Source organism: Gallus gallus, chromosome 5, assembly GCF_016699485.2.
Source record: "Gallus gallus isolate bGalGal1 chromosome 5, bGalGal1.mat.broiler.GRCg7b, whole genome shotgun sequence".
NCBI lineage: Eukaryota > Metazoa > Chordata > Aves > Galliformes > Phasianidae > Gallus > Gallus gallus.
In genome coordinates, this window is record NC_052536.1 from 13,191,724 (window position 1) to 13,219,424 (window position 27,701).

The window sequence follows — 27,701 nt, forward strand, 5'->3', positions numbered from 1 at the left end:
GAACCAAATCCAGACTAAATCTGATTTGGATATGCTTTTATTCCTAGTCTGCAATAAGTGATTCCTCTTTGAGCAAGATTTTCTTCCCATACATGAAATCTAATAATTTTCTCTTTAAACTACAGAGAATTTGCATTGGTTTGGAAAATTCCGCTCCCTGGCTTATCTTAGCAGGGTCTGGAGGAATAGCTGACATCCTAGCTGCATTCATGGATGAGCCACAACTCGTCAAGCCAGAAGCTGTTGAAAAGCAGTTTAAAGAGAAATTCCCTGCAGAAAGCTTCCTCTGGAAGGACATTCTCCAATGGACAGCAACAGTGAGATCATATGTCTGATAACTGCATGCAGTGTTTGATAATCACACGCGTAACATTCAGAAGCTCTCTCCTACCATTTCTAGCTTCAGTAGCCCATTCAGCACAGGTTTGAGGAGGTACTGCCTGAATGTTTTTACTCCATTGCCCTGATGTTAGTGACAGAACACCTCCCTAGCATTAAAATCAAGAGCTCAGTTGATCATATAAATGACTTTGTCCTAGCAATTCAGCTGAACACTAAGGGCTCTGTCCTTTCTCAATTATTTCCTGAAGTAACAACCAGCACCCAAGAGGCCCACAGTCCTTCTGGGGAACATGAAGCATTATTTATTCTCCACAGCTGTGGAGCCTGTACAGCTGTAACAGAAGGGACCTAATTCACAATCCACAGCTGTTAAGTGGAGAACTTACTGTGGGCATGCATGAATAAACTTACGGGAACAAAGGGCGTTTAGAAGTTATCCTGTCCAATGTTTGTTATACATATTCTTAAAAAGGAAAGGCAAAACAGGCTAGATTTTGAGACACTGCACTTGAACCATTACGCAGAAACATTTTAGAAATGTAAAAACCCACCACTTGGATGCTGTCTTACTGTGGGGATTGAAAAGCACTGCATGCCCATGAGACAAACAAAATCCACAGAACCTGACCCACTACTTTTTCTTTGCAGTCCCCACTGTAAATCTTAGCTTTAAAGTTCCACGTGCTAATTCCATTAGGAGAACTTTGTCAGGTTATACCACAAGGAGATGGAAGGGCACCAAGAAGCAACACTGCCAGATGCTCACACAGACCCAGTGCAGCTGCACTGTGAGAAACAACATTCAAATAAAGAGGCAGAAGGAGAGCACTATTTCTATCAATATTACATACGACTTTTACTCCAAGAAGCTTTAGAGACTGTGCTTTTACATAAACAACTCCAAGAAGAAATTGTTAATAACAGTGAAGGAAGAGGTAAAGCAGAATTAGTGGCGTGCTAGTCACAGCATGACTATGAGTCAAATAAGAATGAGAGTTTAGGATCTTTCAGTCCAAGCACTGCTCTGGTTCTCAGCATATCCAAATTCTGTTCTTCCTATCATGCATGCTATGTGATGTTGGAAAAGATAGTAACTCCCTCCGTGCCCTAGGATCTTTTTACATGGGAAGCTGATGTTTGTCTCCTTGCCAAACCTCAGCTTTGCATTTAGAATGTAAGTTCTTTGGGAAAAACTGTACGCGTGATCTGCATTGAGCTCTTAAGCACTGGCGTTTAGCAGTAGGATGACATGCTAAATGATTTTCATTCCAATTCCCAACAGATTCAGAACATTATCTCACACCAACATCTTCTAACTCTGCACAACTTTGAGCAAGACGATTCGGAACTAGACACGGTCATTTTAAAAGCTTTAGTAAAAGGTAAGAATAATAAATGCAAAACTTCTATTATTGGACTCCTCTGTGCCGTAATTGTATTTTAGTCTTCCCCTGAGCAAGTTCAGTTGGCTGCCGTATAAGATTTCATTTCTGATGCAGAGTTGCATCAGAGAAAGTGACTGGCAATTACCACCAGGTAATTACCTCCACCAGGAGGAAAGCTCCTTGCATTAAACTAGCGTTTGCTTTTTAATCTCATGCCATTGTGTAGTGCTGTTATAATCAGTCCTTCATTTCAATACTTGCTTCTCTTAGTCATAGAGGCTATAGAAGAACAGAAATATGCTGGAAGCTTTTCCACTTACAAGCCACGAAAGAAGATAACACAAGCAGACATGAATCACCTCAGTTCCAGAAACAACTAGGTTCTATAAAAAGCTTTCACTGTATCTTCTGAAATACATTACTTACTATACCAGCCATTTCAATCTGTGTTAGACTAGCCTAATTTTCGCATGGAGAAATGGCATCCTAATCTTAATGTGCTAATTAAAACAAGATAAAAAAAAAAAAACAATAGTCCTACCAACCACTTTCTGCAGATCAGGCTTACTCTTAAAATACTACATATTTTAGGTTAACATTTCAATAGGTAAATTACCCACCAAAAATATAGAGTACATAAAAGCTTTTAGATGACTATTTAAGTTGAGATAAAAAATACCTGTGCAGGTTTCCTGTTTAAGCAACCCACAAACCTGTAATAACTAAATTAAAGTTCATTTTGTTAATCAAATTACCAGTGGTACATTAAATGTAACTAGTGTAAAGTACTGAGTTTATTTGCATTCCCTATTTTTTTCCAGCATGTAAAAGTCACAGTCAGGATGCCCAGGAATATCTGGATGAACTCAAGTTGGCAGTGGCCTGGAATAGAGTGGACATAGCTAAAAGTGAAATATTCAATGGTGACGTGGAGTGGAAGGTACACATTTTTGTTGCCTTAGTGACCTATCGCTTTGTAATCCAACAGGTGTGGGACACAAACATCCTGACAGAAGGTTTCAGTTTTCAGCATTACCTAAATTCTTCACTAAGAGGTTAGGCAGACACAGAACCCCATAGAATCCTTTGCTTAGGTTATCCTTCTGGTATCCTCTAGATGATAACATCAACCTTCTAACATTAATGCTCACATAGACACTTTCTACATAGCTCTACCTCTCTATCTCATTGGACCTGCTGTTAACTTGGTTGAAAGTAAAATGTGCACATCCTAATAAAAAGTTCTATGCCCCTCCTCATCTGTTAATGATTACCTCAAAAACTACTTCATTGCTTTTTCTTCTCTTCCCCTTCCTTCAATCAATCTAGTCCTGTGACCTGGAGGAAGTGATGATGGATGCCCTGATCAATGACAAGCCAGAATTTGTGAAGTTATTTATTGACAATGGGGCCAACATAACCGAATTCCTGACATACAGTCGTCTGCAGAGACTCTACTGTTCCATTTCACAAAAGTGCCTCCTCTATGAACTTCTGTTGAAGAAACACGAAGAAAGCAAGTTGACATTGGCAGGGACCACTGGTCAACAGCAGGAGATCTCCCCGCTCTTCACTCTCAGTGAAGTTTCCAGAGTTCTCAAGGATTTTCTCCACGATGCTTGTAAAGGTTTCTATCAAGATATCAAGCATGGAGGCAAGAATAAATCAGTGAGTTGCAACTTTCCATCATTTATCTGTTCCTCTACAGCTTACATTTTGAAAAATTTTGACCAGGTCTCGTATGTGGGGGTGGGACAGGGAACAAAATGGTAGATATGAGAAAGTCACCTCTATTTCCAGCTCGTTATTATTATAGCTAAAAGTGATCATTTTAATTTCAAAAATTAAAGAGCATAAGAAAGGAATTTCTGAAATACAGGTTACAATTTCTCTTTCTCCCATTCTGCCATGGAGTGTTTTATTTAAGGTTCAATTCAAGTCTTCTGCAAAGAAGGTTTGTGTCATACTCATGAACTACAGTTTTCGTAGACCGTTCCTCATTCCAGCACCTTGTACAATGGAGAGCACATTGGTCTTTTTAGCATCACATATAGAAGAATGTACTCCTCATTCTTTCATTCAAGAAATTTAGGTTTGCCAAGGAGTAATTAGACGTCGAAATAGTATTCTGCAGTTCTCATACAGAATTTCAAGCATAAACACTCAAAAGAGTATCTGGGAAGAAGACAGGAAGGTGCTGGCCATTTTCAGTCCCAGGCCTGAGCCTACACTGCTTTTGTAAGCTAAACTCTGAAAATGGTAACCTAATAGTAAAACTATTCAGATTTATACTGTATAGGAGCAGACTGGATATTCAAATGATGTGCTGTGTGTGATGGTTGCCTTTCAGGTTGTTATAATCTTATAATTGAGTGACTTACAGCAAAACATAAGAACCAGCTGTTGATATAAGACAGAAAGAACAGTATGATATGCCATGGAAGGTCTGTAGCCCGATCTCAGTAATGCTGGCAACATCACTGTAGCAGGATATTGGTGCTGCTGCTGCTAAATTATAAGTCCTACTTTTCAGTGCAATTTAGTAGATAAACTAGCTCACTATGGACTGAGAAAAGAGGGAGGAAGAAGGGGTGGTAAGAAAGATCCCAAACCATTAATGAAAATTTGAGTAGAATCCCATAGTTTAAGGGATTCCAAAAACAAATGAATAAGAACATACATCCTTATGGAAGCTTTTTTTTTTTTAGTAGAAACAACAACAGTCACACAGCCTGCTTCTAATTAACACAATAGATATAAAGGCAATATTAGAATTTACATAAAACTCAGCACTTGACCTAAGTTGCCATACTTGCTCCAGAGACGTTTTTAATCAAACACTAAAGGAATAAGTGGTGTTCTACTTAAAATACTCCCTGCATGAGGGAGAGGTTTTTTTTTCAAAGGACTCAAAGGGAAGACTAGAAAGAGGGCATTGACGTGCTCTATTCTTGCCATGTACGGAGCCTTGGCGAGACTTATTCTTGCTTAGATAAAATGGTTTTTGTTCCCTTTTCTCTGAAATCACAGTCCCTGCAGCAGTTGAGCAGAATCTGATATAAACAGGCCAGCTCAGATTGGTTAATCATAGGTCTGTGTTGTATGATATTACACACCAGCAGCGAAACGCTGGCCTTAATAAAGTCAATGAGAGCGTTGCCATTGACTTCAATGGAGTCATGGTTTCATCCAGAGCGTTCTCACACATATTGAGTTATGTCAGGGACACAACAATCCTTTGATTCAGTGCAGAATGAACTAATTACCTCTCAGACCTACAGGGAAAAGGAAAAAAAGGAAAAACAATAAAAGACTGAAGCGGCTGGCAGAGCCAAGGGCTGGTTACATCATGTCATTTGCATGGAATGAGACTGAGTTTTAATTTCTGAAAACCATATTTCAGGATAAAACGAATACAAGGCAATTACCTGGGCCCTTGGATATGAACCAGAAAAGTGAAAAGCCTTGGAGGGATTTGTTTGTGTGGGCAGTACTTCAAAACCGGCACAAGATGGCAAACTATTTCTGGGCTATGGTAAGCATCAAGCTACAGCTCCTGCAGGTGAAATATTGCCACGTTTCATGTATACGAGATGATTTTTGCTCAGCCTTGAAGCTTAGATGACAGGTAGGTTTGTTTCTATGATACTGGGTGCACACTTAGCTTTTCATCTGAGCTTGTCTCATGCCAGCAGGGGCCAAAGCGCCTGGCAGCCAGCAGCAGCAGGTGTAAATCAGTACAGCCTGAAACACTGCTGATTAACTTCAGCTGCAGAGCTGACCCCCTTGTCTTCCTTGCTGCTGATGACTCACCACTGAGCCTCGGATTTCTTTCCCTCTCAATAGGTCAATTGTTTGGTTTTGCTTTAGAGGGAGGATGGTGCACAGTTGAGCATCTCCAGCTTATTTGCTGGTTGTGTAAGGAACAAGAGCATCACAGTCCCAGGGGATGAGCTTCAAACTGGCATAATTGGCTCCTGTTTTACACTCTTCCACAGCTGAGGCCCCATCTCGTGCAACGCTACAGCTTCCATCTCTTCTCCCTTTCGTTCCACAGAGACCAGACACAGCTATGAGGCTCTGTCTGAGCATCCAGCTAGCTGCATCTGGCACAGGGGGGGGTCATGGGGAGGGAGACAAACAGCAGCACATCTCTTCAGCCAGTGAGCTGTGTGTGCATGCAGACACATCTGCACCTTGGAGGACCCTGTGTTTGTGGAGCTCTGTTACCAGAAGGCACGACTCTGCTGCGTGCTTCTGTTGTGCCTCTGCCAGCTGTGCCCTCTCCATTCCCATGAGTCCTTATGCAAGGTCCCAGTGCAGCCACGTTTGAAAAATCTCAGCAGCACGAGAGCTTTTTGCTCTACTTTCATAACCCATTCTTCTCCAAGTCCTTGACTGCTACCCCAAATCAGATTCCTCTGAGGACAAGCATACCAAGAAGTCACCAGTCTCATAAACCACAAGGCATACCAATACATGGTTTTTGACCCACATACCGAACCTACAATTTCTATGGACATTTTAAACTTTCAAGTGTGCATTTTAAAGCAGATTCTTCCAAAAGGAGACGTGTATGAATTTTATTTGTTACATGCATTCAGTAGTTAAGTTTTTCCTATTTCATGAACGTGTGACTACTCCTACACCTCTTTCAACTCTACAGGGTCAGGAGGGTGTAGCTTCAGCTCTGGCAGCCTGTAAGATCCTTAGGGAGATGTCCCGTCTGGAGACAAAGACAGAAGTAGCGCATGTAATGAAAGAGGCCAAGTATGAGCAGCTCGCTGTTGGTAAGTTACAGCAGCTTTTAACAGCATAACAAATTGCAGAGGTCCCCTCTGCTGCTGGAAGACAAGAAAGTGGGGGGGAAGAAAAACGAACCCTCTTGAAGTTGTGAAAGGTTAACCGATGTGAATAATGTAACAGACTTGCAACATAGCCATTCCCAAACATTCAAATGCTAAAGAAGTGAGGCTTAAAGCGCTCCAAATGTTCATTCTGGAAAAAAAAAAAAAAACCAACAAAAAACAGTTCTCTAAGACTGACTGGCCCATGGGATGCACAAAAAAAGTCCTCCCTTGCTACATGTTGGTATTTTAGCACAAGGTATATTACAACGATGGGCAAGATGGAAGAATTGGAACAATTCCAAGCTCACTGCAGCCTGGTTTGCCTGCAATATCACGCTTGCTCTGTAAGGGCCACTAGAGAAACAAATTTCAAGGGTCGTCTTCGCTGCTAAAAATAATTTGAGATTACCTCACCTAAAAGAGGGCTAACTGTGCTGCAAACCTCCAAGTGAGGTTCAGACTGGCTTAACAGCAGACGAGCTGCCCCTCCCTACATCATTCAGGCATCTGCAGTGCTGGAACACCAAGCCCTCCCCTGTCAGAAACAGATGTTTGCTCTGACAACAGCCCAATTTCTACCTGAAGGTAGTGCTGCAATGTACCAAGAGCTTTAGAATACACCTCATGTAGAAATGCAGCAGCTTTTTCCTCTCACAGCCAGTACATCAAGCTGCTGAAGGCTCACACAGACATTGCTGCATTATTTAAACACAGACATTTTATCCTCCTTTCACAGGACCATTATTATTTATAAAAGATAAAGGCCTTCATATAATCACAGGACTCCAACAATTTAGTCATGGAATTAGAGGGCCTAATCCAATACACAGCAGTCTGTTTCCTTGGCTTTGGCAAGCATTAGATCAGATCTGCAGTTTCCATACCTGGCCCGGATAATACTGGCAATGCTAAGTAGAATGAACATTGTTTTAAAATGGTAAATACCACCTCAACTGCAGAAGACTGTATCTGGTTTTTTACGTGAATTTAACTCTTCTCCAGCCTTCTCAGTGCAACATCAAAGTGTAGGCTAGCCTAGGAAGGGTACTGGGATATTAACGAGTCCAAATGAAGCAGGATCAAAATCCATATTTTGTCTAATGAGAAAACCTTCGCTTTCTCTACTATTTATCAGAGTTGCTGGACTCTAGAGCCAGCTTCTCTCAAAATAGGTCTATACTACAACATACAAGCAAGTATAATACTATTTTATGTCAAACCATAGAATCATAGAGTCACTCAGGTTGAAAAAGACCTTAAAGATCATTGGGTCCAACCATGACCTAACCATACTACCCCAACTAACGACCCCCCACTAAATCATGTCCCTGAGCACCACAGGTCAAACCTGAGCTGCTCCTTTTGTTTAGCGTACTCAGGGGAACAGGAGCAGCATGGCAACTCACCCTTCAAAGTGCTGAAAGATCTCTCATGGTACTTGCTTTTGCTCAGTACTGTCTAAATCTCTGCACAAGGCAGCTAAAGATGAGGAATGATATAATGTATACTGATAGGTTTCCAAGGCACGTCTTGAAAACTGGCTGTCGAACTGACAAGGAAGAGCTTCTCCACAGGAAATCAAACAGTAACAAAAGTAGAGCACCTCAGAGCTGAGAAGGAAGCAAGCAGATGAAAAGAGATGAGAGGGAGGTGCTGAGATTTGCATCATACCTTCCTGAAAGTAGAGGGAATTTCAAAATTGCAATAACTCCAGTGATATCTTTTTTTCCCCACCAATGCAAATCTATTGCGTATGCCTTCTGTAGAGTTACTCTCATGACCAGAATTAGCCCTCACTCCCACCTACCTCATTCTTAGCTATGTGGGGCTTTGTGACTATAGCAGCCTCCCAGAACTCTTTAGCGCAGAGGATGCATATGGCAGCGTGACCAAGTTGAACCCCACACGCATCACCCTCTTGCCTCACATTTGGTTTTTTGTTTCTAAATGGCAAGATGCATTTGTCTACATTTCCTTCATTTGGCAGAGCTGTTCAGTGAATGTTACCGCAACAGCGAGGAGAGAGCATTTTCTCTGCTGGTGAGGAAAAATCAGTACTGGAGCAAAACCACCTGCCTGCACCTGGCTACAGAAGCAGATGCAAAGTCCTTCTTTGCACATGATGGAGTCCAGGTAACATCTACTGGCACTTCGCCTACCATCTCCACTCCCTAGGGCCTTTAAGCATGATGCTGGACACAAAAAAAAGGATACTGCAGCAACTGAATGACCCCATGGAATACATTATTCTCAGATACATCCTTTACAGTGAAACATCTGCCCTCTCTCTAAGCACCAGGACAAGAGGATGTCATGCTATGTATTTGACAAAGCAACACAGATACCTCTTTCATCCAGTTAGCCCTAAGACGGGTGAACTGAAGAGAAGGTTTAATCCTCATCCTATCCTGTGCTTTTTTCCTCTACTGATCACAGAGAACCATCAGGAAAGCACTTAAAATCTGCCTGAAGCATAATAAATCTTAAGGACATGAGGTATCTCCCTAGTAGGGCTTGTTCAGATTCGGAGAAGCTCACTGATAAAAGTTAAATCAATTTGCCATCCTGTTTTGCTCCCACAACCTGACTTCTGTCCACATACACAAAACTAAATTAAGAGTGATGATGCTTTTAGCCCCCAGCAGCTGACTTGTACTTCCTCAGTAGAAATGTTCCTTAACTCCACTTGAATTACAGTTCCTTTCCACTGTCCTCTCATAACTCTTTGCATACTAAGAAACAACTGCAGAATGACATGCAAAGCACCTGTATACCTTTTAGGTTTTTAGAGGAATGCCTAATCTTTGCTGCCTTAGGAGAACATAGGAGAACACAGAACATAGGTGCACTTGAACTGCTTATATGTTTTTGTGATGCTAAAGCTGCTTCTTGTTTGCTTCAATTTCAGGCCTTTCTCACAAAAATATGGTGGGGAGACATGTCTACGGACACACAGATCCTGAAGTTAATATGTGGATTCTGGTGCCCCTTCCTAATCTACACAAATTTAATAGCATTCAGGTACAAACAAATATTTGAGTGCAAGAGATAAGTGAAGGACGTAAAGTAAGTCATAAAAAAATATCCAAACTGAAAATTTCTCATGTAAGGAATAAAAATACTAATATTGTCTCAGAAGGTCAACAAAAGGACTGCACCACTATTAACCAAATCAGTTTTCTATGGAGCTAAATGGGCTAGCATTCTGCCTCTTCTAACAGTTATAACACTGGTGCCAATTTCACTTGATCGCTTCTGTTTCACTTGGTCCACAAAATAAGCCTGCTGGAATTCTTCCAGCTCCACTTGAATGTATGGTACGTATTGTATAGGACATCTCTGGGTGCAGCATCATCCATTTCTAGATTTGAAGCCACCTGGCTCAAAACAAACCTCAACATCTTAGCAAGAAAAACAACTGTCACAAACCAAAACTATCAGCCACAAAACTTAGGAGCCAAAAGTTAAGCTTAAAAGCACAGGGCTCATATGAAACCAATTGGGATTTCCAGATTTAATATCTTGGGAGGTCTCTTCTGTTAGTCTCCTGTTGGCGTAGCTTTGGAGTTCATCATTTTCAGCTTTTTATCACTGCAAAGGTGGCTAGAATTTTAAGCCTTTAAAAGGAAAAGCATAGTAGCTAAGAAACAAAGCAGTCAAGGTGTTCAGATATAGTCATTAGAATCTAGAAGCTGAAAAAAACTAGCATTATGAGAATCAGCTACTGATCATCAGAACTGACATCATGGAATAATATGCCATTAAGAAACGTATCTACGTTTCTTAATTATAAAGCTACTTATAAAGCAAGAGGAAAACTTCTTTGCCGTTGCTGACCTAAGGCTTCCATTTTGTCGGTATCAGTCACTAAAGATGGTTTCCTCTTGGCATACTGGCTGCCAGATTCACAAATTCAAGTAAATTAATGGGAAATGATGTCTGTTCTCATGGAAGGGTTCAAATGAGGATTCCTAATCAAAGTAAGCCTTTCTAAATTTCTTCTCGAGGAGGTTTTTGCCTCCTTTCACTAGAAATGCAAGAATTGACATAATATTCCCTAATGCTTCTGGCATTTCCTGTCTTAAGCACTACTAAGCATGGCCAGGACTGGAACATGGGTATATTGTGATATTGTCTTCCAGGACTGACTGAGTGGTCTATTTCCACTCCAGTTCTTTCCTTTCAGTTTTGAGTAGACTGAGCATCTTGCTCCACAATCGTGAAACACATGTTGATTATCATTTCTCCATTGACCCTTGTGGCTGGCTTCAGCTTTCAAATAATCAGAATGCACAGAGCTAAGGATTGTGTGTATTTGATAGCTTCTCAGTGGAGCGAGTCCAACACGAGCACATGCTCAGAGCTCTGTAGGAAAGCCAGTTCAGTAGCGGAGTTGCTAACCGGTATCTTTCAACTAATGAGTTTATTTCCCTACAGTGAGGAAAAACAACCAAAGAATGAGACAGAGACCTTTAAGGAGCTGGACAGTTTAGATACAGAAAGGACTTTGTTTCTTTCTAAGGAAGAATACAGGTAAGTTTAAAACCATCAGTTAACATGATGCTTTTTGACTACAAAAAAGGGGTTACTTCTCATGGATGCATGACCAACTAATGATGTAAGGGACAACTAAAAGACCAAGGAGGTCACAACTCATCAGAAAGCATTGCTCTCTTTAATTGCTGCAGTTTGACTCCATAAAATGAATATAGAACATAAACAGGGATATAGCACTGTATTTGAGGAAACAACTTTACTTCATGTGAGCCGGTCATTTCTGCAGGACAAGGGATCTGATCAATACCCAGGCAATCAGAAAGCATTCCTGAGATACCCTTCAGCTGGTACTGGCTGACACAATGGCTTTAGGAACAGTAATAGGCTTACTGACCCAAGCAGGGAGAAGGTTCACAGCTAACCCTTTTATTACCCGAGAGCATCACTGCATACCGTGCTACAATGGCAGCAACAGAAATACTTGCAAACATCAGTACCTGTGAATTTATATAGTTAGCTTCTCACCATGCTAGGAGGACTCTTCATTTCTGTTTTAAAAAATAGGCCCTGGGAGACCTGGAGCATAACAACAGACATATTTCAGAAGCAGCATAAGAGAAATAGAGATCAAAGCAAAAAGATTCTGGCAGTTGCTCACAATCATTCATAGATCCACAATACAGAACTTCTGAACTGCAACCTTTACTTCTAGAAAACGCTCATCACCAAAACCCAGGGACTTGGGTAAGGGCAGGAAAACTTTTGATCAGTACCAAGTTCACATCACAGCTAATAAGAGCTATACAGCCACTTGTATTAAACATCAGTGATTTAAGAGAGCTTCAGAAATGAGTGAATAATGGTACCAAGGAAACAATCCACAGTACCTAATGCTGGACCGAGTCAGTTATTAGCTTGTATTTTTAGCTCTGGCATTTAACTGCTGGCATATCGGAAAAAATCATGAGTTCTCACTTCCTCTCTAACCTGTAAAATAGATGCAGAAGTGGATGCCTCTTGGGGACTACTTGTAAACAATATCATAAAGGCCTTTCACAACTGAGCACAGCATGGTCGATAGCTCTTGGTCATAATGCTGTGCGTTCTAATCGCTATTATCTTACAGATATAACAGACGGGCTCTCTCTCCCTCCCAGATCTATTTCAGCATCTAACAGTAGAGCTGCAACTGCCCATTTATGATATTAGCCTGTTGCCATGGGAACGTGTCTTACAATGTCATAAACTGAGAGGCAGTACAGAGTCAGGCACACAGAGGAGACCGACTGCGAGGAGAAACTTCTCCTTATAACAAATGTATATAATAATTACCAGGAGCATCAGACATGTAGATCTAGAGCAAGTTTTCCTTCAGTCACCACAACACTTGGTGCAATTGCACAATACTCAAAGACTACCGTAATGAATTATTTATTCAAAGGCCTCTCTGGTGATCTTTTTCCAATCTGATTTAGTCACAAAAGGCAAGACGCCAGCGCCCATAGTTACATAAGCTGCAGTATTCCTTCTGTAGCTCTCTGGGGCTGCAGCAAGGCTAGTCGAGGAACACATACTTAGTGTGTGATTCAGCACTTTTGAGTCTAGGTCAAAACGAGCAATTGTCCCAAAGTGTCACAGCAACTGCAAGAACTTCTGCATGTTATTACTGCAGTAAATTTTAGGACCAAAATAAGAACTGACTTACAGGAGCTATTTGCCTTTCTTGCAACTGGCCAAATAGCCCCTCTTCTTGTTTATTCACACGCTGTTTGTACTACATGTAGGAGAAGATTGAAGCTGCAAATCAGATTAATGCAGCAAAACTGAGACAACAAGGTTACACATTTAAACCTGGTGTGACTTTGTTTTTCAGAATCTTTTTGACTTGAAGCATTCCTGCTACAACAGCATGATTGCTCAGAATCCCACAGCCTCACCCCTGTCAGCATCCACTACTATCTTAAAAAAAAAAAAAAAGCTTTGTAGAGAATAATACTGAGGTTATTCCCATGAACTAATTTTAGGAGGTTGCCAACCAAGGCTGTGTTCTTTCTGTTTTGCAGAAGAAGTGGTAAATTAGAAAAGAAGCAGCCTTCTGAAAACACAGCGTGGGCAGCATTCATCTTTACACGGTGGAAAAAATTCTGGAGTGCCCCCATAACTGTATTTATGGGAAACGTTATTATGTATTTTGCTTTTCTGTTTCTATTCACTTACGTCCTTTTACTGGATTTTAAGCCACCTCCACCTGAAGGTCCGTCTGTTAAAGAAATTATACTCTACTTCTGGGTTTTTACCCTGGTCTTGGAAGAAATCCGACAGGTCAGTTACATACAGCATCTCAGCAGTAATACAAACCCTGAAATAACGCTTTGAATACATTTACAATCTGTATAACTGTGCAAGCTTGAAGATTTCAACTGCCAAATGCAGCTTTGCATAGAAAAGCAATACAAACGTTACCTTACCCAAAACAATCTCTCCCCCAAACCAACATCTTCCTCCTCCACATAAACCTGCAGATACTCCTCTGTTTTTCCAGAGCACTTCAGCTACAGCCAATAAACAAGCGGGCTGCTAAGACTCAAGTGTCCTTCACTTTGCAAATCTGTCTGGTTTCACCCCACACTACTAGATCCACAATTAGCATACACTGGAAACCATACTCTGCCCCTGAAAGGGGAACAGAGCACTCTTCAGTCCAACAACCAAAATAATACAGGAACAACGGTGCTGGTGCACTGACGATCGTGGGTGCATAAAACTATCCTCGCAATCTTCTTTAGGCTGAAAAGCAGTTATAAACACTTCCTCCAGAAGAAGAGGTGTTTGAAATTTAAGCAACAGGGACAGCAAAGGGGATCTCTGTTATTAATTTGAAGTTATTCAGAAAGGCCATAAACAGAAGAGTACACCAAGAATGTTTGAAACAAACAGTATTTCATTATAAACCTGTAAAACATGGAGAATGCCAGGCTATAAGCCAGTTGAGACAGCTCCTTATGTAGATAATCCAACATGCGCTCACAGGCAATTATCACGTTCAAACACCAGTCTGTACATGCTGTTTAGATAGCAATATCCTGTCAACATTTATTTTCTAGATGTTTGTTACATCTCTTAACAGCCTGAAGGATGACGAAGCCTTAAATCAGGCCTAAAAAATCCTTAGGCCTACATCACAAGATTAAAAAGTTTGTGTGTGTGTGTGTGTGTGTGTGTGTGTTTTAAGACAGTAAACTGACCTTGTTTACATGCTACACTAGGAATTTTTGATGGTTTTTACAGTGAAAGAGAAACATGAAACAGGTATTAAGTCAAAATTCCCACCGAAATAGTGAAACTTCAAACAGATCACTGTCAATGACCATTTCTCTTTTTCAGAGCTTCTTTACAGATGAAGACACAAATTTAATGAAAAAGTTTAAACTATACGTAGAGGATAACTGGAATAAATGTGATATGGTGACCATATTCCTCTTCATAATTGGGGTAACCTGCAGGTATGTATACACCTGTTTTGCATGGTCAGCATCAGGGCTATGGGCAAGGGCTATGACTTGCCTGTCACTTGGCATACACGCGCACACAAGGGCAAGCTATGACATTTAATTTTATGAGTTTTGAGCTATGTTTCTGAAACAAGAGACTCTAAGTTCCTATTGACCTGCAGATGTTGTTCCACAGACTACAACAACCTTACTGGAAAATTCAAACACTTGTGCAGAGAAGCTCTGCTTTTCCTTTTTTTACAAGCCCTTTCAGTCAAAACAATCCTTTTCTTTATTTATCCCTTAGTATCTCCTTGAAGCCAAGCAAATCAGAGTCCCTCCATGTTGTGGTCATTTCTCACCAAAGTACAGATATTGTTGCATTTTTCTAACAGCTGTGATGACCTTGACATAAGCTACCACAAGCCTGAAGCACTTGCCTTTTCCTAACTCGACAATGGCTGGAAACAGTGCAATAGTTGAGAACTGATTTCTCAGTAGTACTTGTTGAGATCTGATATTATCTTTCATTTGTTCTTCAGGATGCTGAACTCAACTTTTCAAGCTGGCCGCACAATCCTCGCCATTGATTTTATGGTGTTTACACTTAGACTTATACACATTTTTGCGATTCACAGACAACTTGGACCAAAGATCATAATTGTGGAGAGGATGGTAAGTGCAGTCTCTCTCAAAAACCTGTACTTGCTAAAAAAGTGCGGCCAAAAAATCTTCTCCTTACCAAGGAAGTAAGCTTATAACATGTCTTTATGTTTCTAAGGTCTGTCATTTCGCATACAATTGCCTTACCATGAAAATTAGAGGCAGTAAGATTGAAACAGATCCTTCTGAAGAGCTCTGCAGTAGATTAAGTTGGCCCCAAAACACCAATCCTTGTTCTTACCTAACTGTTTAACCTTTGGTCTCTCAAATCAGGAGTACTGATACACCACACTCCTGATTGGAGAGGCACACACTCTTCCTCCTATCTCATAAACTGTGCGCTTTCAGAGCAAAGACCTCAGACAGACTAGAGGGCATTTACCGAAGGGCAACTGCTGACTGGCAGTTCTTTGCTTGGGGAAATGGATTACGTTATTTGCAAGAAGTGTGAAGAAAAACCTGTGAAAATGGATAGTTGCAAGTTTCCCACAGGCACTGTTCTTACTTGGGCTTTGTAATCTAATCTACAGTGAAAACACAGCACCTTGTGAGCATGTGCTGGAAGATGCTGATGAAAGATTTCTATTTATTTCCACTCTCCTGTAGGAAATGAGACAGTAGAACTATGGCTACTATGCTTAGGTATGGGGTGGTATGCTGAAACAGCTTTTTATTTCAGCATGTTAATCCTCTAGGCCAATTAGCTCATGATAACCGATTAATAGTTTATCTAATTGTAAACGCTATTACGGATTCTACAAACATTTGACTTGTGACTCACAGCAGAGCTCAGTAAAAGCCCTACAGTCTAAACAAGCCTATACATTGAATAAACATAACTGCCAAGCTATTTGGATCTGTCTACAAATGCAATAACTGGAACTCCAGAGTGACATTTACTTTGAGTAGCAAAAGGGTAAATGGCAAATAAATATTTGTTCTCCTACATTATCTGGTTCACCACATTAGCAGAGTTTTACAGTAAAAGAACAAGGCAGATCTACAGCTCCTAACCCTTCCTGGCTGCTGCATACCAAGCTAAGCCATGGCCCTGAACAAATACGGTGATGCATCTACTACGTTAGCACCTGAATTCATATGAAGTAACCCAGATTAAGAATACACACAGAGAAGAAAATAAGTGGCAGCCCAGGCAAAACCGTAACATAGGAGCTTTCATCTTCCCCATATCCAATCCACCACAATGCCTTACCCTTTGGTACTTCAAAGGAACCTTGCATCAGAAGAACAATGAAAGTTAGTTCAGTAAACAGGATCTCCCTGAAACGTTCATCAGGTTGGTGCAAGCAAGATCATTTATCTTAAATAAGGAAGCAAACCAAGTTTGTGTTTTATTGTCTTTCTCCTTTTTTACCCTTGCTACAGAATTGCTGAAACAAGCCCAGCAACTGTTACAATGGTTGTTTGATGCCAGAACAGTGCCAGCTTAGAGAGAACACAGACTGGAAAAGAGTATTCCCAGACAAACCACTGCTTTCACTCAGTTACGATGTCGTTAAAGGCCTGTAGCACTGACAGATCTGGAATCACCCAGCAAACAAAATAGTTTGATAAAAGTTAGAGAGACATCACCTACATCTTGCTTGCCACAGATAGTGTGTTTCTGAATGGGACTTATAGCTACCTCCTAAAGGCCTGAAATAGCATTTGGGTAACTGTGCAATCCTGTAATCTAATTGAAATGAATCTACAGCCCCTAATGAACTCTGTCAGATTAGATGGAAAGAGGATGAAGTGTTCTTCCTCCACTAGGGAAAAATTATTGCACTTGAAATACATATTCAATTTTTTATTTTTATTTTTTTTTTTTTTTAAGTAAGTGTTTTAGGATTCAATTACTCTGCTTCTGTAGAGAAGCACAATGTTTAAAAGCAGGAAGCCCTGGAAAGGATCCCTCAAATGCATTACTTAGCTACCTGATCCTTCTAATCTTCAATGTTTGCTGTATCAGTGGTTCAGAGTTTATCAATGAGCACTGTCAGCCAGGACTCCCTGCTGCAGCAGACTTTTGTAATTCAGTGGTACTGAGAGACCTCATAGAAAGCCTGCATTTAAAAGGCACTTTGTTTAAAGGAGAAAAGGTTTTAAAAATAAACATTATGTGATTGAAAAGCAAAGTCTTAAATTATAACATGCCTTTATCTAAATGAACTAACAAATAAAAATGCTGCTTACTGGCCGAGAACCACATCATCACAGCAAGGTCAGGAGGGGAACTGTGTGAGAAACTGTTATCAAAGTCAACCCTCTATAGCCTAAACAAGCTTGTAAAGAAAAATAATTATTTGAACAGCTATCATACTGAACAACCACTGTTCTTTCTTTGAATATGCTGCTACAATCACCTGCCCTCCTTTTCTCCCTCCCCTCCCTCTTCTAGATGAAAGATGTTTTCTTCTTCCTATTTTTCTTGAGCGTGTGGCTCATTGCCTATGGTGTGACAACTCAAGCTCTGCTTCACCCCGATGACAGCCGAGTGGAGTGGATATTCAGAAGGGTGCTCTACCGTCCCTACCTCCAGATATTTGGCCAGATTCCACTGGATGAAATAGACAGTAAGGAGATTCCCTTCCCCCCTAACCTTACCATCTTTGAATGCCTTCTTCCCAGCATTTTCTTTTAAAAAATACAGAATAATTAGAAAAAAACTGTCCTGAAAAAATCAAAGCTTTCACGTTGCTATGATATAAATAGTGAATTTGCAAAATGAGGTAACGTACACTGTGGAATTACATTAAACGTGAGAGTTGGCCCTATTTTGAGAAGCTGTCTACAGTATTCACATAAGGATTTGCAGTTTTAGAGGTTGGTTCTTTTGCCTCAATCCATTTCCATTCAGCCTAATCTAGACCCAAATAACCTTCACATAAAGCAAAATAACAACACCTCCATACTTTTGGCAGTAGTTTAACATGACAGTTTTACAGCACTACAGCTCTGCCCATAAGGAAACACTTCTGTTTTCGAATAAATACTCTGGTAGAGCATTTGTTTACTCTGTAGTTAAATCTGCACAAATCAAATAAAGCTACTAATTGCATTTGTGCAATATTTCAAATAAAACAACATAAAAACAATCACAAGACAGGCAAATATTTGGATATAAACATGGGAACAGGTAAAACACAGTATAGGGTCTGCACCTCTCCATTGGAACTCCAAAGAAAAAAAGGCAATGAAGGGGACAACTTTTGCTGATGAAACAAAGTACCTGGGTAGTGAAGACAGAAGGTAACACCTAGAAGTTGCAAAAGGACCTCATGACCGAAGAGAGATCAAAAGAAATTCAGTATGGATAACTTAAGTTAATGTACTTGGTGACAGCTATGGCAGCCTGTGAGATAACTGTACTGAAGGGTAAGATTGTGGGGTTATCTATTGTTATGGGGAGAGGCATTACTAGTGGGGGAAAAAAAAGGAGAACAAAGGTGTAAATATAAGTGCTTTAAATTTGTGGGTTTAACTAATTGCATGCTGTAACTTCCAGAAAAACAATCAAAACAACAAAAAGTAAACAACCAGTTCAACTAATTGCGATCTTCATCTCAGTGTAGGAAGATTTGGATGAATAACGTGAATATAAACAATAGGAAATTGTTGCCTTTTCCTCAATAAGTAGCAACAGATTTCCAGTAAGACAGAGGAGATGTTTTTTTCCACATATATAACTGAACCTGAGCTGCTTACCTGTCTTGTGATGCCTTGAATGCTAAGCATATATGTGGACTCAGAAATCAGTTGGACAAATTCATTGAGGAATCCCTCGATTTCATTATTAAATACAAATAATCTGCCAGGGCACGTTGCTCAGCCACACGCTCCAATGGAGGAGATATCCAAACAACATGACTCCACATTTTCCCTGTACATTAGTCTTAGAACTTGCTGCTGCCATAACTGGAGGCAGGATGAAAGGGTAGCTATACCTCTAGTCTGATGCAATAGCACTGTTCTTCCTCACCTTGACTGCAAGCTCTGACGTACAAAGCAGTAGTCCAAACTTGAGTGAGGAACCCCATTTCCTGCTTTTACCAAGTTTTCTCCTCTAGCATGCATACTAGCATGAGGATTGAGGAGATGCAAGGGCATGAGGGTACACACCTGCTAGAAATTCTAAGGTATTTGAACTGATGCAATTATGTGCCATGCCTTTTTACAAAACCTGCAACATTGGATATTAGTTCATGTAAAGGATTGTTTGACTGCAAGAATTATCTCGGTAGTTCAAGCAACCAGAAAGCTGTCCTGTGTGCCTTGTATTTACAGCTCTGCTTGCTAGTCAAAAACCAAGGCAGTAAGAACTACCACAACACTGGTCTTAAGTTCTAATAATTGCACATATTCAGAATAAAGTTATGCTACTGTTCATATACAGATGAGAACTCAATATGGTAATCAGTATCATCCTTGATTTCTACCTTAGCAGAAAAAGGTATTAAATATAACTAATCATTCTCATCGTGAGCTCTTAAAAGAAGGCATGCTTAAAGGTACTCAGTTTCCTTTTCTCCTTGAAAAAATCTGTGAAATGCAGCACCTCAAACTTCAGAAACAACTTGTAATTCTTGCCATTCTCTGTTGAAAGCAAGAGACTTCGCTCACCAAAATACAAAGCTTTTGTCTACAGGCTAAGAAATACACGTGGCAAGAGAATTTGTCAGAACTACCTCATTTCTCTCACTTCCTTTGTAGCATCACGAGCATATCCCAGGAACTGTACAGTTAATCCACTGCAGATTCTGCAGAACTCACCATCATGTCCCAACGACTACGCCAACTGGCTTGTCATACTACTGTTGGTCATCTTCCTACTAGTCACAAACGTTCTCCTTATGAATCTCCTGATTGCTATGTTCAGGTAAGAGCGGTTTCAATAAGTATTAAAACAGAGAAGGTAAGAGTTTAACTGAACGCCCACGTTTACTACATTGCTGTTGGTTAGCTATGCTGAAACACACTAGGAGTTTCCCTAATTAATTCTTTGGAGGTTGATAGGTAGACTTTCAAGATCATATAGTTCTTAAGTTCCCATCATCCTCACTCTAGCTACGTTAAAGGCAAGAACAAAAAGGACCTTATACTGCTAAAGGTTCAATTATATGTGTCTGGATCACTGGCTATGCTGAAGCAAGAGTCCGCAGGTGCAGAGCAGCTGTAAACTTGGCAGATGCTGGATATTCTGCACACTGGGGAAACACATCAAGTCAAAATAGTTAACGATGATTCATTTGGTTGCAGAACTAACATAGCGTGTTTGCCTATCTTGCTGAAGTTAAATTGCCTTTTATTTCTTTTTTTTTTTAAAGAAATAGTGGTTTTTGATTTTTTTTTATCATTTGAAACTACAACTGCAGTTATTACATTCTTTAATATCTAAAAATCCACACAAACTTTAGCTTAAGTAAACACTACTTACTGAACTTGCTGTTCCTTTTATTAAAGTAAACATGGGCTGTACTTCGTAATAACAAGTTTTAGCTTGTTGAGATAAAACTAGTTCTTTCATTTTTTTTCCTCCAATTACAGCTACACTTTTCAACTTGTTCAGGGCAATGCAGACATCTTCTGGAAGCTACAACGCTACAACCTGATTGTTGAATACCATGGACGGCCTGCCCTAGCACCACCATTTATCATTATTAATCACATAACTTTGGTTCTTCAAATAATCTTCAAAAAAATGAAGCACAAAAAACAACATCTGGGTAAGCTAGCGCAATGCTATAACGTGATGGAAAGCACAGCAATAACAGGGGAGTAGCAAAGCCCTAAGCTGCAGCAAGTGAGGACTTGCTCAAATGCAACAGCAGCTACGAGCACAGACACAATAGGAAGAATCTGCTTACCTTTAGAAGTCCTCAGGTAGTCAGGGATCTCCAGCAAGAGAGGCCCTCACCTCCACTGCCAACCCTTAAATGAGGTCTGGGAAGGAGAGCCAGGATCCACCCCTTCCGGTCACTCAGTTGCATTGCATACAGCTGAGCTCCCCTGGGTTGGCCCTGCCTTCTCACCAGGTGCTCAATCACTGCTTCAAGCTGTGACTTAGCATTTCTGCTACGACTGTTAACACGTGTCTACTAACAGGAGACCCTGATACTCTGCAAGGATATGCTGCATAAGCAAAACAGAAGAGCAAGTAAGATCGCCAAGAGCCATGATTTATTATATTTAACAAAAAGTGCTAGGAGAGCAGGCATGAAAAATGATGACGTAGTCTGTGCTGTAAACAATTTCCCGTAATGCATTTCTTTATTATGTAACATAGTTATTATGACAAAGGTGTTGATATCAAACTGCCTAAAGACACTTGATTTCTGAAGAGAGATAAACTGATAGTTTGAATGAATTATTCAGGAATCACTGAAATTGGCCTGTGCCAATTAGAAAACTCAGGACTCTTATTCAACTGCAATAAGTCTACTGCCTTGCATCACAAGAAAATAAGAAGTGTAGAAAATACTTATTTTACACTAAACTTTCACAGCTTGTGACTCCTATGTGGCAAAGCAAGACCTGATGTTTCTTTGCATAGCAGCCTTTCACTACTTAACCTAGTACAGGGGAAAAGGGAGCAACATATAATTCTTGTATCTTTTTTTCCCCCCTACAGAAAGAGATCTTCCAGTTGGCTTAGATCAAAAAATCATAACATGGGAGCTGGTGCAAAAAGAAAATTATCTAATAAAACTTGAACAAGAAAGGAAAGAAAGCAATGAAGAAAGGCTGAAGGCCACATCTAATAAGTATGTTACTCTGACCTACATTAAGTGAACCTTGGAGGTCTTCAGATTTGCATGAGATAAACATTCAGGCGCTTGTGAGGTTTACATGAAGAGTCTAATGGGATTTATGTTCTTCGTGGAATGTTTTTCATGAGCAAGCATCATTTCGAGATGTTTTTTGACATTGTTGATGTATGCACAATTACAAACCTGTAAGCTCCAGCCAAACTTGCAGTTAAGCTCAAATTCATGAAGAAATGATGGAAGAATAGTTCTGTTGCTACACTGCAGAGCGTGTACTTCCATCCTCTATAGGAACACAACATACCTGGACACAAAGCATTGATCAAAATCCCTTTCCAAAGGGATTTTTGCCCTTTGGAAATTTGCCCTTTCCAAAACAGAAAGAGATTCAGACTTTTGAATGAAAATCTGTGATCTCTGGAATTATCCCCAGCCCATAGATACAGAAGAACTACTATTTATGGCATTATGACATAAGACTACAGTTTTGCACAAGAAAATCCTGGTATCATCTCTCAAATTCCATTTAATTAACTGGGTCTCCATTTAAAAAGTCGTCTAAAATATCATCCCAACAGGAGTATCACTTAAATTGGTTTAGTATTCTGGTGAATAAAAGTGCAAAATTACTATTCAGAAGTTCACTTCTTCAAATAACAATGACCTAAAGAGATACATGTTCTTGGAAAGTACTCTTCTCCCTCTAATTTAACAGGCTCTTTATTCTTAATAATTTAGAATTATTATGTTGTTGAAATCAAACAATAAATATGTGTGCAATTGCTTCTAAATAAAGGACATGATATCAGACGTAGCAGAGCCAGTAAGAGATCAGACAAGTTCAGGTGACTGCCACTGAGACTGTGGTTTCTTATCTTTGCTGTTAGCAGACCTGTCTGTTTGTTTGAAATCTTACATAACCTTCAGAAAGCCACTCAAGTCTGCATTGAACTAATCCCCAAATGCATTAGATACATCAAGCAGCAGCCTCTTCACGTAGACCTGAATGCTAAGTAACTTGTTGAAGGGAAAATTTAAATAGCAGATAGGACGAAGTAAAGAGGGATTTGGAGAGCTTACGGGGAATCAGATGAGAGGAATAAGGAAGGGATGGAAGAAGAGGTAAAGCATGTAGAAGATGTGTGGACAGTTTGATTTGGTGGTACCATTTTCAAGTTCTCCACACAGTCCCTTTAGAGATTTATACACCAAATCGGTTTCTGACGATGAAACCTTGAAGAAATCAAATGGCTCATCAGCCCTGTATTAATGAAATATATATTATGGTCTTAATTTTCACGGTAGGGTCAAGTTACCTTTGAAATAGATGGGACATAATGGACTGGAAAGACATAGCTAAGCAGCCTTAACCACAAGCTGTATGATCACTTTCATCTAGGCAAGTTCACAAAGAGCCCTTGGGCAGCAGGTACAGGAGATCTGTGCCACAAATGCTGCTCTGTTCAGTAAATACTTACAGGAACCCTTCAAAAGGGCAACACTTCTAGGGGGCTCTGAGGTGTCCCAGCAGCACAGAACTGCAAGCAGGAGGTCACAGATGCAGTGTAAGTTACTCATTTTCTGTGGTTTAGGATTTAATCGGAGGCATTTGCTTTTCGCTCAGCAGCACATCATTTTTGTTTCCACAGGGTGGATAATTTGTCTAAATACCTCAGTGGATTGAAAGAGCAAGAAAAGCGGCTTAAAGTTATAGAATCCCAGGTAAGTCACACCAACGTTACATCAACATTGGGATCTCACTGTTTCTTTCATTTTATTGTGTGGCCTGGCCCATTTTTTATCAGTGATGGCAGTATTTGACAGAGTTTGGTATACACTCTATAGGGATAAAAGGAAGGAAAAATAATCTGTATAATGACCCACTTTCCTTATTTTATCTGTAATTACAACTGTATAAAGAAACTTTTCTAACCTCCCTTAGAAATGGGAACACGGTTTCTTGCTCTCTTTGCTACATACTTCAGAAGTGTCCACTTCTTCCCCTCAGGCTGCCTCTGGATGCAAATCCTCCACACTCCTTTCTCTTTCTTCACCCAACCTTTTCTTACTTTAAAAGTGCCAACACTGAAAATACCCATATTCTGTCTAATTTGACAGAGACTAATACTGGATATTGGTTTTCAAGTTTTCTTAGGTACCACATATAAGCTTCTCAAAGAGAAGCATGAACACATAAATGCGCAACAAAAATAACAGAAGGAAACCCTATCTCAAGCTTTTGTTGGCAAACCCTTGGAAGATAAATAAATGTTTGTTAAACAGTCTGAAAACGCTCAGCATTACTGTATGCTACACAGTAAAACTGTTATTGTTTGCCTTCTTCCTAGAATTCTCCAATGCACTTTTGGCCTAGCTGAAAGTTGCTTGCCTTAATGCTCCCGTTGCAGTTTCTCTCCCCTTCCTTATCACTTTTATGGCTTCCTGGAAAAAAATAACACTATTCAATGAACAAAGTTGAAACCAAATACGGGTTCAGTGGGAACACACAATAAATGCTTTAATAAGGTTGTGCCAGAATGAGATAATGCAATATACTCAAAATAATCATTCAACACTGATCCTCCTCCAAATCAGTTCAACTACTCCGAACAAAGCTGTGTATGCTATTTCTGATGCTGCTTCCAGTTGCTATCTACACTGTCTTTCCTGTAAATGTAAGATTGGATACAATACTATGAAAAATAACTGATGCAGAAATCACTGCCTGTTCTATAGATCTCCTACTGTACAGCTGTTATCTCCTCAATGGCAGATGCTTTAACCAAAACCAACCTCTTCTGCAAGCAGACAGATCCAAACTACACATGTAAGTAATGAAAGCCATCATGGAAAGCCTAATTAACACAGGCAGGCAATTTCATTCAGAAAAATGCAACAAAAGCAAAAAAGATTGGCAAAGAATCACATAGGGAGGTATAAAGAAGCATGCCTACAGGTAATGGAAATACAATCAACAAACAGAACATTCCTGCATCTTTTGCAAAATGTATCTAAAAGCTTGGGGGAATGGGAATGGACTACTGCTCACTGCAGGTCAGAATGATGTCATGTAATTTTAAGGATACATGGTTTCCTGAAAGGACTTTCTCTTGGGATTCTTTATTTTTTTCCCTTTTCTTTTTTTTTTTTTTTTTTTTTTGACTGAATGAGGTAATACTACCAAGAAATTAACTACTGGATAAAAATAATCATTCGCACTTTCTTTTAATCAACTCAGTTCATCTGCCTTTGGAGCTGCAATTCTTTCTGTCATTTAGTAACTTTGTCTTATATCCCAGAACTCCGTTTTTTTGGAGTTTAAAACATTAGAGACAGAAACAGAGTATGTCTCAGCCAGTACAGGATACCCAATTCAATACATATTTTGAAATAGATAAATCAGAAAACTAACAGTTATTTACTAATTACAATGTATTACCAAAAAAACACCAACGACAAGAAGAACAAAAAAAAAAAACCAACCAAAAACCCACCTCTCCAAAAACTTAAACCAAGCATGTAGGTACCACATGGGAAACAAGTAGCTGGAAACCCAGGTAAGTCTTGATGTGATAAGACCTCAAAGCATTCATGCAGACCAAAGTGTGTTGGATCCCATGAAGTATGTCAATTTTTCTTTGTCCATCTGTATTAACGTCAGTGACGGTGGAGGGGAAATGAGATCTGTCTGAGGTTCCTGTAGCAAACCACAGGTATACCAGAAACAAATGATTTGCAATTTTCCCAGCCGTGGGAGGAAACATCAACATGCTTAACCAGGCATATTATTCTAATTTTAAACTTAGGCAAAGCAAAGCCAGCTTAGAAAAATATTTTCTTTCATACTACCTCAGGGTGCACAGCAAGCTATAATATTCTGATAGCACTGAAAGGAATTATCAGTGAAAATTGAAGTCCACTGATAAAGAAGCAGGTTTGATCCTAACTGCAGCTCTGCCCCACAATAGTTTGCTATAACCAGCTTCTCAGACTCGACCTAACCTCATATTTGACTTAATTTTGGTAGAAGTTTTCAAAGCACATACATACACTGCTTCATTATAAGCATTCCAGTAAGAAAAACTGTCCTGTAGCATGTTACCCAGACTATTTTAATACTGTACTGCAGAGACTGAAATAGCTGGGGGGGGGGGGGGGGAAAAAGAAGAAAAAAAACCAAGAAACCTGTTTTTATCATTTACTGAGCAAACATGAAGTACTACAACCTACAGTACAATTTTACTATGGGTTATTTCCAACATTTTAAACTTTCCTAATTACTGTTATATAACGCTTGTCCTAAAGCTCTGAAGAAACACATGGCTTTTACAACCCTACTAGGTTTGAGAAATGCCAGCGCTGAAGTGCCTTTGCCAGAAAGGGCTGAAAGAGAAGAGAATGCAGATCCAACTGAGGCTGACATCACGTACATCGATAATTAAATTTCATTCTCATTTCTTTGGATTAAAGCCTTTGCCCTGCTGAATTACCGTCAAAGTAAAATCCTAATCTCAGGAAGGCTCAAGACCCAAACCTTGAAGTCTTCAACGGTATCTTCACACTTTATGAGAAATACTACTAATGTTTGACACTGCTGGGGATTTCTTGAGCTTTCTTCCCTACTGCTCCTGCATTGCCTTTTCTCCATTGCTCCCCTCCACAAACTGCACTAGGTCCAGGATGACTACCACCTTGTTTTCTACCATAGCCTGTTCCCAAAGTTCCATACCCTCAATCACACTTCATCATCACTAATTTCCCTGTTCTTTCCAAAGGAGTTTCCCTTTTAAAAGGCGACCATTTCCTCACTAAAAACCAACCCACTTCCTATGCCAAGAAAGCAAGCTTGCATTTATGAGTTGCTTTGAAAAGAATTGAAGAAAGTTTCCACAGGAAAGAAGGGGTCTGGGATAACGACTTACTATACAATTCACACAGTTCCTGGAGTTCTCGTAACTTTCAAATGATTGCACTCACCGCTTTCTCCTCCCACTTCTGGCTCTCTTTTCTGGCTGTTCATTAATGTAGGCTCCTCACTCATCCCCAAAAACTCATCGCGAGGTCCTCAAGTCTTCAGTGGCGTGCAGAGAGTTTCCAAACACAAAGCAGGAGACCTTCCCAGTCAGAACCATTAGCCTCTGCTTTTGCTTGCTTTTCCAGTTCAATGCCAGATCATATACCCGCTCTCAGCTCACTGCTGTTATAAGGAGACATCACCCTTGCATCTACAGCTAAGCAATTCTCTGACTACATTCTGTTTTTCTCTCAAAGCTCAGGAAAATAATAATAATAATAAAAAAGCAAGAATATGTAGCAAGAATTTTCTTAGAAACTATGAATTTGGACTGATGGCCATTTTTTACATTACTTCAACTGGCATGTACCTTTCTAGCACATAAATGTTAGCTGGCTTTATTAGAATTTTGTATAAGGAGGTACACAAATAAAATGAGCATGACTGCTGTCCTTCAACGGGAAATTTCTTTGCACCAATATAAGCAGTGTCAAAAGAGGGAAGTAAGCAGTGGGTTGTGGTCACACTCTGATAAGCTTCAACTGAGCTTATTTTTCTCATTCATATTATTACATGGCTCGTACACAACAAAGACAGGTTGCTAGAAAACTCTCTATTGCCATATATCTCAATACAGAGTTGGGGGGAAAAAAAACCTCAAATGTGATCAAAATGCCTTTCAACAGCAATCT

General features: G+C 39.9%; 1 protein-coding gene across 3 annotated transcripts in view; it reads left to right on the plus strand.

The window, feature by feature from the left end:
- The window catches only part of TRPM5 (transient receptor potential cation channel, subfamily M, member 5), a 47,229-nt gene extending 19,762 nt beyond the window's left edge, over positions 1–27,467 (plus strand). For all 3 annotated transcript variants that reach the window (XM_003641321.6, XM_040701651.2, XM_046942043.1), the window contains 19 exons: positions 126–317; positions 1,625–1,724; positions 2,549–2,667; positions 3,057–3,395; positions 5,131–5,262; positions 6,394–6,517; positions 8,565–8,710; positions 9,486–9,598; positions 11,015–11,110; positions 13,138–13,396; positions 14,459–14,577; positions 15,108–15,240; positions 17,630–17,804; positions 19,942–20,107; positions 20,776–20,954; positions 21,860–21,992; positions 23,645–23,717; positions 24,732–24,822; positions 26,337–27,467. In XM_003641321.6, the coding sequence (XP_003641369.3) occupies positions 126–317; positions 1,625–1,724; positions 2,549–2,667; positions 3,057–3,395; positions 5,131–5,262; positions 6,394–6,517; positions 8,565–8,710; positions 9,486–9,598; positions 11,015–11,110; positions 13,138–13,396; positions 14,459–14,577; positions 15,108–15,240; positions 17,630–17,804; positions 19,942–20,107; positions 20,776–20,954; positions 21,860–21,992; positions 23,645–23,717; positions 24,732–24,822; positions 26,337–26,437 (2,790 nt within the window). In that variant the 3' untranslated portion in view covers positions 26,438–27,467. The remainder of the gene's footprint in view (positions 1–125; positions 318–1,624; positions 1,725–2,548; positions 2,668–3,056; positions 3,396–5,130; positions 5,263–6,393; positions 6,518–8,564; positions 8,711–9,485; positions 9,599–11,014; positions 11,111–13,137; positions 13,397–14,458; positions 14,578–15,107; positions 15,241–17,629; positions 17,805–19,941; positions 20,108–20,775; positions 20,955–21,859; positions 21,993–23,644; positions 23,718–24,731; positions 24,823–26,336) is intronic.
- Positions 27,468–27,701: the final 234 nt, after the last annotated feature.